Source organism: Ceratotherium simum, chromosome X (assembly GCF_057802395.1).
Source record: "Ceratotherium simum simum isolate JZ-2026a chromosome X, ASM5780239v1, whole genome shotgun sequence".
NCBI classification, from domain to species: Eukaryota; Metazoa; Chordata; class Mammalia; order Perissodactyla; family Rhinocerotidae; genus Ceratotherium; species Ceratotherium simum.
Genome location: NC_141940.1, coordinates 1,783,089 through 1,797,011, shown reverse-complemented (window position 1 = coordinate 1,797,011; position 13,923 = coordinate 1,783,089). Strand labels below are relative to the sequence as shown.

Sequence of the window (13,923 nt, the reverse complement as noted above, 5' to 3'; positions counted from 1 at the left end):
TATATTTTCTAAACATTTTTTTTTCATAGAACAGGTATTACTTTTATAACTGGAAGATGAAATTAAGTTATTTTTATTTTAGGGAAAAGTTATGATATAAATCTATCTTTACCGACATGGACAGACATCTACGACATATCACTGAGGAAAGAAGGCAAGTTACAACAGCACATATTACATGATCCCATTTATCTAAAACAATATGCATGCATGCACACGGGTGCATAAAGAAGACTCTACAAGGATGTTTAAAATGTCAACAGCAAAGGTAACTTTTAGGCTATTATTTACCAAGCAATTTATGTGGTATTAAGTATTCTTAAACAGTTTTAGTTGCATTACACTTTGCATGGTATCTGTAAAATACTAAATGTGTTCATAAAAAATATCTGATATAATAATTTGAACTAAGCTTTAAAGGTCATTTGTTTCCCTTTATTGCACCTCTGCTTTAGGGCTTTCCTTGGTCTCCTTCCCACACATGCTGACTACTCAACTACTGGCTGTCCTTATACTTGTAGTTGCATGGTATAACATACACAATAGGTGTTCTTCACCTTTTTCTGCCATGGACCCTTTTGGCCCTCTGGACTCCTCAGAAGAATGTTTTGAAATGCATAAAATAAAATGCATAGAAATCGATTAACAACATACTCCAAGAATCAATGCTAGAGTAATACATGCTTCTTTAGTAATCTATTAAATAACCAGATCTAGAGATGGGTCTAATAACTACCCTAAGTTTCAAGCAGTGATGAGCACAAATGATATGTCAAAATACTTGGAACTATAACATGATATGAAAGTATCTTTGATCTCTATTGGTGACAAAGTCACAGGTACTACCATGTTAGGTAACTTCAGGTTAGTGAAAATAAGGATGGAGTGTTTTTCCCACCCAAGGTCACAGAACCCCTGAATTCTCCACCCTGAGTTGGAGCCCTCGGTCTAGAAAGATACACACCCAACAGTAACAGCACTTTTCTCTGCATGGTGGAATTTCCAGAATGATTTCCACACGCATTTTCCAAATTTTCTACAACGATGTTTTACTGGTGTAATTAAAAAATCAAGAGCTTAATAAATACTGTTTTTGTTTCTTTGTTTTCTCTTAAACAACCTGGAAGAGTGGCTAAAAAATTTCATACAGTTGCTTACAAGCTACATTAACATTTTTTACAGGGTGATACCACTTAAAAAATGACTGTCAACCTTCCCTAACTACTTAAGTATTATGACGACTTTAATCATTCCCATGTTCTTAAAAGCCTAGAAAAAAATTCACTAGAATTATTTATTCTGCAGTTAAAAAGAACAAAAAGACAAACTGTCACAACTGCAGACATTTGTCTATTTTTTTGCCAAGTGTAATTCCAAAAACAGCTGAAAATATTAGAGCAAATTAATACTTAATATGGACTAATACCTTCTGCTGTTTACAAAAACACAAAAACCAGAAACACACGGAAATTTATATTTTAAAAATAAGTTACTAAATATCTGTAGAGAAATTTAAAATACAACTTATCAAAGTAATGTCATAACTTAAATACTACTAGAAGCCCTAGAAAAACCAAAATGCTTTAATATTTTCAAAATTAATTCACACGTGGAAAGTCAGCTCATGCTGAAAAGTGCTCGAGTTCCTGTTTTAGCAGGAACGTGGAATGTTGCAAATGAGACAGGAACGAAGGGAAATGTGCATCTCTCAGAAGCCTGCTTTGCTTTCTTTCAAATCTAAAAATAAAACATTTGGACTGCCCTATTAATAAGTCTAGAAAATGGATGCCTTTTTTTTGCGGAAAGCTTTCACAAACACAGAAATAAAAATATCTTCTTCTCAGTTAATAGGACCAAAGAATGTAAACATAAACCAGATGTCAATCCTTGTTTCTCTACAATTCTCTTCACCCTCAGGGCTCCAGTGGGGCTTCTGTTGTAAAGATGTGTCTAAAGCACAAGGAGACAAGTGAAATGAATGAAGGTCTGCATAGAGCAACACAGACCAGGCTCAAAAGCCAGGTATTGGGTGAAAAGAGCCAGTTGCAGAATGTTACATACAGTTAGGACACCATCCTGTAAATTTACAAAACACTTTCGAATGTTATATATTGTCACATGTAACACAGCATAAAGCTTGCATGGAGAGTATCTCTATCACCTTTGGGGGACAGGCCACCTCGGGAAGGCAGGGCAGCAAGTGCAACCATGGTCTGGGATTTCGCTGGAGCTGTCACATTCAAGTTCCATAAAAGGAGGCTGACATGAACAGGGCAAACTGCTAACATTTCCAAAGTCCGAGTCGACAGTACCTGAGTAGCTACCACATGAGCAGAGTGCAGAGGCCGGGGAGGAAGAGGGCCAGGAGGACTGTGGAAAGGTAGGACCTCAAAGGCAGAAGGGTCGGCATGGCCTCAGGGAGGGTGGAAGAGCAGGCACGGATGAGCGGCCGAGAAGGGCTCCAATCCTACCTCTGGAGCCCAGGCTTGGGGGAATTACAGCAGTGCTGTCCACCGTGGCCATCAGGGTGGACCTGGTCCTTGACAAGACAGGAGTGAGCTTGCTTACCTACTGCTTTCCTTCACCATGAAAGTCTTGGTAAAAAAGTAATAAATAGGGGCCGGCCCAGTGGCATAGGGGTTAAGTTCATGTGCTCCGCTTCGGCGGCCGGGGGTTCGCAGGTTCGGATCCCGGGTGGACCTATGCACCGCTTATCAAGCCATGCTGTGGCAGGCGTCCCACATATAAAGTAGAGGAAGATGGGCATGGATGTTATCCCAGGGCCAATCTTCCTCAGCAAGAAAAAAAAAGTAATAAATAAAAATCAGAAGAACTAAGCAGTGCGTTTGGTACCATAGTTGACACACGCTATGCAAGCTCCTGCCTTCCTCCCAGTATTGAGTATCAGAGAATGAAGTGTGTCAGAGAAAGGGAAGCCCTCTCCTCATGGGTCCCCCAGGTCTCCTGGGACAGAAGTGAAAGAAAAGAAGGCTCCATGAAGAGACCTGGAGTGGGAACCCCAGGGGCCTGATGAGTGGGTGGGAAGTCAGCTCAGAGCAGATGGCTTCCAGAGTGGCACAGGGTGGAAAGGGGACAGGATGGATGACAAGAGTGCCTCACACTGCCTTCCAGGGCTCAGGAACATCTGAGTGTGCTGCAGCTTGGAAGGAAAGTGGAGCCTATTCGGCACAGCTGGTGTGGCTGTGTCTGATTTCCTACCAGCACGCCCTGGTAGGAAACCACTCCTAGCCCCTCGACCTGTTTCGCTCCGCCTGTCTCATCTCTGCACTCCAAACTCCTAAGACCCGGCCAAACAGCTCTCTTGTGTCCGAGCCTCCATACGTGCTGGTCTCTCTCCCACTCATACTTTCTCCTGAACTCGCTCATGTTACCTTATTGTTTAGGTCCTGGGGGTCACTTTTCAAAGAAGTCTCTTCCCTGACCCCGCCCCCAACTCTAGGTGGGATCCCTCGAATGTTTACATGCTCCTTCAGTGGCCAGTACTTCTCCATGGTAACATTTAGCCCCTTGTGAAGTAATGGCCTGTTTGCCTGTCTGTATCTTCCTTTAGACCAGAAGATCACTGAGGGGAGGGACACTCCCTGGCATCTAGCACAGTAACTGACACATAACAGATGCTCAGTATAGGGTAAACAATAAAGTATTGCTCTACACATAAAGAGTACAACAGACAAAGAGAAATGAAGCAACAGCAACCTGGTCCTGGTCCAGGATATTCCTTATGCATATCACAATGCAAACGAGGCAGAAGGTCCAGCAGCTGCAGGCGACTCTTCAACCCTGAGTCCCAAGGAGCAACTTAGTACCAAAATCAAAATGCTCCATTTTCTTCAAGAGTCACACATGAGAACTGGCTGAAGTTCCCCTTGCCAAGTAAAGGGTCCTACCTCCAGGCTCTGCTCACATGAGGTCCCATCTGATGAAATGGAAGCTTCCGAAGTTTTGCTTTCTAGTACTAACTGCTAAAAACTATTTCTTCCCAGCCTAATTAACAGCTCTCTAGTCTCTATAAGTAGCATTGCAGTCATAAATTTGTGTGCTTATCTACTCATATGTAATCTTTTCTTTAAAACTATGCAATTAGAAGGCCACCCTTGACTTAGCAATATCTATCAAAGTTTAAAATGCAGTAAGTCCCAATAAGTCCCTTTGACCCAATAAGTCCCATCTCTAGGAATTTCTCCTACAGATAAACTTGGCAGTGAGCAAAATGGTATATGTAAAAGACTATTCACTACATTATTAGTGAAATAAAAAACACCGGAAACATAACTACCCATCAATAGAAAACTGGTTAAATAAATTACAGTGTATCCATACAATGGACTACTAACCCAACCCTTAAAAAGAATGATACCACTCTATAGCAACTGATATCTAACATATCTCCAAGATACATTAACTAAAAAGAGCAAACTTCACAAATGTGCACGGTGTTTTACTATTTATGTAAAAACACACATATCCTTGTTTGTTTGTGCATGTATACACACATAAAATATATGCATAAACATATATAAAAATATAAAATAATATGAGGTATCTAGAAGAGTCCATTTCATAGAGACAGAAAGTAGAAGTATGACTGCCAGAGGCTGGGGGAAGAGAGAGGAACAAAGGGGGAGTTATAATTTAATGGGGGCAATTTCAGTTTTGCAAGTTGAAGAGGGTTCTGAAGATGCATAGTGGTGATGGTGGTACAACAATGAGAATGTACTTAATGTCACTAAACTCTACACTTAAAAATGGCTAAAATGGTAAATTTTATGTTATCTATATTTTACCATAATTTAAAAACTTTACACACACACAGATTAATAAGAAACTGGTAATGATGGCTGTCTCCAGGGAGAGAAACAGGTGTCTGAGGACAGGGTGGCAAGGAGATCTTTTACCATGTAGCCTTGAAAACCACCTTTTTCATTCTGTACTCTATACCTAACTATGCAAACAAAATCATTAAAAAAAAACAGCCTTCCTTAATCACAAGTCATTTATATCCCTTCTTTAAGTAAAAAATATTTTCAATCCAAATCAGGATTCCACTTCAGCTTTGAGGGTATTTATTAGATTTAAATGATGCAAGCTGCAAAAAAATTACACTTGTTCCCAGAATATATTCACCAAAAGCTTATCTTTATTTTTATCAGCTATTACAGAAAAGCTTCAAAATCATCACAGAAGAAAATTACCATTTTTATCAGTACATAACTTTTATTCCATCACAACCGAGCTAGCTGAATATAGAACTGTTTCAACAGCAAAAAGCCCTCGTCATAATTCAAGACAAAAATCAGCCTGCAATTACATGAGTTAGAAAACAAACTATGCTTATGTTGCAGTCTACTCTAAAGCTCTAACTTATACGTCAGAATTTAAAACACACAGACACACACACAAACCCTCTGGATGCCTCCTAGTTTATCTAAAAGACACTTTTGTAAAGATCCACTATTTTCTTGGGTCTTCTGGAATAAGCACTGCAGCCGGGCTGTTGGCATCGCAAGTCTGTAGCCCCGCTCCCCGTCAAAAAGAAGGCAGCCCTTGAAGGGCATAGAACCACCCCTGGCTCAAAGTAGGGGCTCAAATATTTATTGGGTGAATGATTAAATGATTATCTGCTGACAGGCCTGCCATCAAGCCTCACAAAAACAAAAAATTTTATCCCATCCCAAAATTAAATACAAAAACAGGTATTTTAAAGACCATATGAAAAACATAGGACAACTTACCTATAAGATTCTTTTGTATGCATCAAATACGTGTGTATGAATACCGTACATCATTAAGTTTTTTAGGAAGAAAATACAGATTATTATTGACATGTTCTTAGAGTAGGAAAGGACTTCTAAGTATAAAAGCAACAGAAGAAATCATAACAGAAATTTTACATATCAAAAAGACAAGCAGAGGGGCTGGCCCGGTGGCGTAGCGGTTAAGTTCACGCACTCCACTTCAGTGGCCCGGGGTTCGTAGGTTCGGATCCCGGGCACGAACCGATGCACTGCTTGTCAAGCCATGCTGTGGTGGCATCCCATATGAAGTAGAGGAAGATGGGCACGGATGTTAGCCCAGGGCCAATCTTCCTCAGCAAAAAAGAGGAGGATTGGCAACGGATGTTAGCTCAGGGCCGATCTTCCTCACACACACAAAAAAAAGACAAGCAGAGTCAAAAGATATATGACAAAGTAGAAAACATAACTGCATGATGACAAAGAATTAATATCCTTAATACTTTATGAGTTCTTACAAATCGACTTAAAAAGAAATATCCTGATGGAAGAATGAAGGCAGAACATGAACAGGCAAGACCAAATACAAATGGCCAATGATTACTGAGTTTCAGCCTCAGTAATAACCCAAGGAGCACAAATTTAAAAGATGGATATCCAGTTCTGGGAGGGTATGAGAAGTGGGACTTTCTCAGACTGTCGTGGGAACTGGGAAAGCCATCCTGGTAGGCGATGTGGTGATAACCACCAGCAACTCCAAGTCTAGGCAGCCACTCTTCAAAAAGACTGGCACATGAGGAAGTTCAATCCAGTAGTATCTCTAATAGTGAACCATTGGAAAAACCAATGGGGGAAAATGCAAGACAGTAAATCAGCACCAGACCACGCTGCTATTTAATAGAAATGAGGCAGAGAGAAATGTATCCCATGGACAGATGCAGAATATGTATAATACCATCTTCGTTTTGTTAAAACCACAAAAGGTGCATATTTGTATAGCCTGAGAAGAAGATTCAGAAGGATCTACGTTAACCAATTAAGAGTGGTTATTCCGGGTAGTGGGTGGGGAGAGTACTGGGGAGTTTTCACTTTTTTACTTGATATACTTTAAAATGGTTTAAATTTCCTATAAAAGCATGTATTATGTTTATAATTTCTTAAAAAGTAAAGAAGAAAAATACTAAGATATCAAGTACTTATCTACTAAAGACAGGTTCTGTCCTTTAAGAATTCCCTTCAAAGTTCCTTGAAGCTCAAATGGCCACGTCTTTCCCATTCATAAGTAATAGATATTTTTTAACACATCTCTTCCTTTCTACATTTCTTAGAAGAAACTGTATAGAGTCACTACTACCTGTTTTATAAAATCCGTTCATAATCTGAGAAAAAGACTATTAAAAACATAAACCTCCCCACCAGGCCTAGCGTCTACCAGGAGAAACACATTCACTGCCCATATTACATTTAGTCCACACAATTTCTGAGACAATGCACAAAGCGCCAGCCACACAACTCCCACCAGCATAAATACGTGGTGTACAAAGAACGTCCTGTCAGCAGGGCCCAGGGCACATACTGCAGCAGTAAAGTGGAAGGACAATTTGAATCACAAGATCAGGAGTGGAACCAAATTGGGGACTTGGAGGCAGTGCGATGCTCTTCACTTCCTTCCACACCTTCTAGTCTATTCTGCCCAAACCCCGCCCCTCATGTAGTCCCTAAACAGGCTATCTGTTATGGATGTCCACACAGCTTTAGACTGAGGTGTCAGAAACCACTAGAGAGACACACAAAATGCTACGTGGGGGTCTCAGCTGGAATCACAATGGAAGCATATGTGTAAACTCACATTTTTTTCCTTAGGAAAAGAAATGGAAAAATTCAATTAGAGTGTTCTGCCTTACCACACGAAATGTTTGAAATCCGAGTGTCAAAACATTAAATGTGGAGTGACCACTCATTTTAAAAAAGCTTGAGATACTGAGACTGACAGTTGAGAAATTAAGAAACCATTCATTTTTACAAAATGAAAGTCCACACAATGGCACCAAAGAAGCCAAAAGTGCTGCTGACAGAGCACCTGAGCATCAGACCTCAAATGGCCTGGATCCCCAGCTTTTCAAAAGGCATTCATTCTGCTCTAGAGTCTCAAGAGCCAGCTGCATCTGGGTGCTCTCTTTAGTTCCTGCGGGAGGAGTGCGGCAAACACCATCAGCCGTGGGCTCTCCTGTTCTCTGACAGCTTTCAGGAGGCCATCCTTCTAGGGGGCCACACACCAGTCCCCATTTCTGAAAATGCATTACCACCGCCCACTAACATTGACCAGGAAGTCATTTACCCCAAACCAAAGCAAACAAAGCACCATGCTGAAGGCCGCTGGGCAACAATAGCAGCGGCAGGTGAAGAGCTCAGTCAAAGCGCTCTCAGGGCAGCTGACCTGCTTCAAGGTGAACTGAAGTTGCAGATCACCAGTTCCGGCTCTAATCTGACGCCCGCCCCCAGATCACGCTGTGGCTACCAAGTAACCCTACCCAAACTGACATTTCAGGGCTCAGGGAAGTGACTTTTTTTTATTATATGGCACAGTTTGGCACAGTTATGTCTTCAATCTTTGGGGTACTTTTATACTGTCCAAGAATAGTACATCTTGTTTTTTTCCTTTTTTTTTTTTAAAAACAGATGGCCAAACCAGGACATATACTAAAAAAAAAAAAAGGAAGGTTACTTACCTGAGCCCTAACATTCCAGCTACCATGGAATCCTGTTGGAGCTGGTCTACAGAAGCAAGATGTATTCTGGGGAGTCACATGTCACATCAAAGCAGGAACTGGTGAGTCTGTATTTTTATGGAGCCTAAAACAAAGAAAACCGTAAGTTGAAAGCCCCCGTTGTGCTGCACGACCTCTTTCCCAGGACTATGCGGACATTGTGAAGATAAACTACAGACAAAGTACTAGGCTATTTCCTGGCTTACCTAACTAGAAACAAAGGACACACTGCAAATGACTGGCACATAACACAGGGCTAAAATAAAGGAAAGATTCATGCGGGTTAGAATCAGCACTATCACAGGTCTTGTCACCTCTGAGGGACACTGTGACACCATAAAGCATACCGTTAGTGGTGATCTCTGGTAAGCACTTCTTGCACTGTCATACAGAAATACGCAGGGAGATAATACATGTTCAAGAGAACATGCAACATCAAAATGTCATTCCAAAAAGAACACGTGAAATCCAGAGGCAAAGCCTCCCTTCTTTTTCAAGCAGCTGAAGTTGCAACGAGCTGCTGTAACATCACGGAAAGGGGCTTTAACCCTGCGAGAAAAAAAGCAGCACCAACGGAAACCAAGTGCTCCGGGAGAGCCAAAGCCATCCTCCAAAACCTGCAAGTCTGTTTCAGAGCCTCTCAGAGCAGTAAATTGCAATGTTCAACAAACTGAGTTATTAGTTTGATAGTTTCTCTTTTGCTTTTGAACACGTTCAAAGAAGGACTTTTGTCATTACATTTTTCATCGTTAAGATAACCATAGGTTCCTTGTTAAAATCTAAACTGTCCCATATTAGCTAATCTGATACCTTGCTGGCCCAAGAGTAGCACTTTTATCTTTAGACTAAAAAAAGCCTAAAGTGCAAACTTAGAGGCCATTCACACAATTACTCATGTACTCAAACCCAGAGGAAGGGCAACACCAACCAAGTCTTTTATGGCTCGTCTATAACTACCAGGATGATACCTAGAATTATCTATTGAGGTGCAGTGAGGCCTTCTAATTCCCTTAAACAGTCGAGTCATAGAATGCTGTGAAACCCCAGAAGTCAAGGTAACAGTATTACTCAGTTAGCTATATAATAAAAATCAAACTGGTATCCTGGCTGGGAGGCTCTGGAAAAGCCACAACTTCTCACAGCCACATTTTTTTTTTTACTTGTAAACTGAGGGAGCTGGACCAAGGTTCCTTCTAGTTCTGAAAGTTTAAGATCTTTGATTAATTCAAGATTCATGGGGGGAAAAAAGAGCCAGCAAATGAGAGCAGTTAGGTGAAAACCCAAGAAAGCAGTCATTTGCAGGTCCATATAGAGAACGCCCTCAGCTCTTAGGCAAGGAAGACAAGTGAACCCTTCCTAAGGCTTGCTCCCAAGAGTACAGACTTCTGCAGTAACTGCAAAACAGCTCTGGTGAGGACACATTCCCATGCCAGCATACCCAACAGAAGTGTGCCCTGAAGAAGTTACAAAGGCCAAGGCTTTATTCTCTTAACAGAAGGACCACGGCCCCCCCTTGACATGGGAGTGGGGCTGCCCTGCCCACCTCCAAATCCCCATTCCCACTCAGTTCCCCCTCACACCACACCTACCATCAAAGTGGTGGAACCAAGTATTTAAGCAATAGCATGCAAATCAAGGTTTCAATAGGAAAAAGTTTCTTGCAAGAGAAAGGCAGAAGAGAGCAGGTAAAGGCAGAAGAGCACAACTTGTGTGTAACTGAGCCCAAGGAAGAGGAACCTGCTTACATCTGTCCTACCCGAAATGAGTTGAAGGTACAGTGGTGACAATAGCAGTTTGACTGGAGAAGGCTGGTACAGAAGCACCGAAGATAAGCTCCTTCCGCCAGAGTGGCAATAATGTTCTACCCAAGAAAGAAGGTTGTGTCTGCCGGCCACACGAAGCTGGTCTGCACGCATGTCACCACTGCAGAGGCAGTGAAAACAAGCAGGTGTCCTGCCACACTCCCTGGAACTTGCTGCCAGTCTAGGACTATGTTTTTACCCCATGTGCTTAAAACACTAGTTACTACAAATGTCAAACATTTTCTATAATTCTCTCCTCATAGATAACTCAGGCAGCCTGGCGACAAACTTCTCCTAGCTAATTAAAAGATTTCCACTGATATTCACCTTTCTAAAAGATTATGGGTTCCAAGACACATCATTTATCATGCAAACAGTCCCAGGCATTAGTGGTGGAAACTATTTCACCTCTGCTCTTCTTTATTTTGGGTTCAAGAAGTGAGCTTCTCATTCCATTTCCACATAGGGGAAGGAGTATTCCAGTGGGGGCAACATCATCTAGCCAGTTTTTCTGTCAAACTCCACAGCTTGCCTCCTCACCCCACTAGATTCGGCCACTCATAGGCAGGGCAGGCGGGGAAACAATGACTCTGGCTGGAAATTGCAAATAGAATGCAAAATTGTATTCTAACCCTCCCAATACACAAACAGCACAAAAGTCAGAGAAAGGTTTGACTGCGTCATGCTTTATCAGGTGAAACAAAGACCTGGTACTCTAGGTTTAAAGCATTCCAGGCAAATTTGTAACAAGAAAAAGACAGTGTGACAGGCCAGTACCAGCAAAAAGTGTAGAAGGTTTCTTCGAGCTATTAGGACACACACTCTACATGCCACCAGGCACCTTGCAGAGAACTATATTCTGGAAGCTGTGCTGTTTAAAGGGCTAAGGGTATGACCAACAGCTAAATGGAGGGGCACCCGAGGAGGCAAACGCATTGCCAATGAAGCATAACAAAGCAGAGCCCTCGTCCTGTCATGTCTCAGGTTGAGAGGTACAAACCTTGGAACCTTCGTCAAGCGAGGCTTGTGTGTCTTGTGTGTGGACAAGAATGAACCTCACCGATCTGCCACCTAGCTGACATGCCACGATAGGGTGATCTGTGGCGACTTATTTAATCAACTGTATGTCTACCAGATTGATTGTGCCCTTTAAGGTTCTGACATGTCCGGATAAGAAAATAAAAGTGTTTCATAGGCTTCCTGACTGAGATTTGAAGTAGAAGTCCTAAAAAGCCCATAAATAAGCCTATTTCCCTATATCTCTGATGGAAATTCCCAAAAGACCTAAAAAATCCAGACCCTGGTTTTTTGTTTTTTGGTTTTTTTTTGGTAAGGATCCAGCATACTTCAAAAGACCCAAGAGGTCAGCTTAATCTCGTTGTTAACTCAAATCACTGAGATCCAGATAAAAATTCCAGCCATGAAACCCAAATTTATCCTCTAGAGTAATAATTGCCTATTAACAGTGAGTTTTACTACCAAGGCCCAAATATGCTTCATTTTTCTAGTATAACAAAATACCTAAAACTTGTGAGAGACCTACAAATTCTAAGCCACTTAGCATCACACGCTGGTAGGTTTGGTTCCACGATCACAACCACCCCCTGAATTCCATCCTACCATCTATTTGGGGTACTGATCCTGCACAGGAGAGGCACAACGTGTGAATGGTTCTGCAGAGCCCATTCTTGTTCCTGGAAAAATAACCAGAAGCACACATCTGCCTGACCATGAGTCAGGAATATCAATTTTGTGGTGGAGCCCATTTCTGCTGTAACCAATCCACACCAAGCGACCGCCACAGAGGTATTCCAGAGCAATCTTTTCCCCCCTCGGGTCCACACTTAGCAATGTCATAAACGGTCGTCTCCTCTGTGAGAGCAATCTTTTTAGACTCTTCACAATGACCTTAAGTCTTCAGTGCAAAACCACACAAACACTGGCATGCCACGTAAAAGTCACCTGAGTTTCAGTTTGGGTGATTCAGTCATAACCAAACTAAAAAGAAAACAAACTTTCAGGGACAATTGACAGGAACCACAGCGATGCGATGAACTTGCCTCATCTGGTACTGGTGATCTTGAGCAGGGCGCGCTCCAGGTCTATGGGAGCCCGTTACATACTATGTCCCACTCCACTTATGTAACTGGAAGATCGCTGGTGAAGGGGGGGAGGATGGGAAGGCGCTCATATTCTGAGGCCACAGCACCCCCAAAGACCCTGGGGGCACGCTCCCACCGAAGAGCCTCAGGTGCTGCCGGACACACAGTGCCCTACCCACGGCTCCTAAAGGGAACTATAACCGCCTCTTTATGACGAGTTGTGGGACCAGGAACACACTGTCTAGTCCCTTTTGTGGGTGGACGATAATTGCCACCTACTTGTTCTTGCTAGATGGGAAAAGAGATGGTGGACCGACTCGCTCGCAGTAGGGGCAGAAAGTCATGGAATAGGCGAGAAGGAGGGGGAGGCAAAGCCTGGAGATGGGGGTGAGAGCACAGGAGCCCTTGTGGCGCACTCTCCCGAAGGGAGGCGGACTGCGCACGCGCGCCGGTGGGGGGGCCGAGTAACGGGAGAGGGGGCGCGCGAGGGAGGGAGAGGGGACAGCGCGATCCAGGGAGAGGCCGGGGCCGCGGGCGCGCGACGGCGCCGCGGGCCCGAAGCCCCGCGAAGGGCACGACGCGCGCGCAGCCCCGACAGGCGAAGCCCGGGCAACAGGGGCGCCTGCCGGGCAGGGGGCCGGGATGCGCGCGGAAGGCGGGGGGAAGGAAGGGGGCCGCCAGGCGACGGCGGCCTTGGGAGGCCGCGCCGACGACGGTCACCCGCAAGTGCGGGTGACGGGCCGAGGGGGGAGCCGTCACCGGCGGCGGCGGGAGGGGGAGGGTAGAGAGGAGGGACGCCATCCGCAAGCCTTGTCGCCCGACCCCGCGGGCCCCTCCCGCGCCACGTCCCGCCCCTACCCCCCGCCCCCCGGCAAGGGTCCCCGCCCGCGGCCGCGGCGGTCCCACTCACAGTCTCTCCTCCTCGCCTCCTCCTCCTCCTCCGCTCGGCGCGGCAGCGGCGGCGGCGGCCATTTTCCGGACGGCTTTTACCACAGCCCTCTCTCCGAGAGGAGGGAGCGCGCGCGCCGCCGATGCCGGGATCCCGCACGGCCGACGTCGCGCCCCGCCCTCCCAGCCGGCCTGCGCGCTGCTGCACCTGCGTGCCCGCGTCCCGCCCCCGGCGCCGCCGCGAGCCCGCTCGCCATTGGGTGCGGCGGCTGGGGCAGGGCGGGGTCTCGGCGGTGACGCCGCCAATTGGCGGGAGTTGGTGTCCATTCCGGCCAGGGAAAAGGGGGCGGACTCCCTGTCCAGCTGCCGATTGGCTGTCGTCAGCCGTCATTTGGGGGAAAAGAGGCGGCTTGGGCGCGGAGGGGCTGGTTTAGTGGGCGTAATTTGAATATTAAGGATTAATGGGCCCTTGCGGATGCTGGGGCGAGTAAAGGCCTAGGCTTCGGACGCCTGATTGCGCGGCCCTCCCGGGCCATTGACCCGCGCTGTCCACAAACGCCCAAAATACGCGGCAGTAAGCGGTTCACTGCACCCGCATTTTCTCAATGTC

At 44.7% G+C, this 13,923-nt stretch overlaps 1 protein-coding gene across 1 annotated transcript in view; it reads right to left on the bottom strand.

Annotated features, from left to right (window-relative positions):
• The window catches only part of MECP2 (methyl-CpG binding protein 2), a 65,917-nt gene extending 52,460 nt beyond the window's left edge, over positions 1 to 13,457 (bottom strand). The window contains exon 1 of the mRNA XM_087427668.1: positions 13,336 to 13,457. Within this exon, the coding sequence (XP_087283794.1) occupies positions 13,336 to 13,397 (62 nt within the window). The 5' untranslated portion in view covers positions 13,398 to 13,457. The remainder of the gene's footprint in view (positions 1 to 13,335) is intronic.
• Between the last annotated feature and the right edge of the window lie 466 nt (positions 13,458 to 13,923).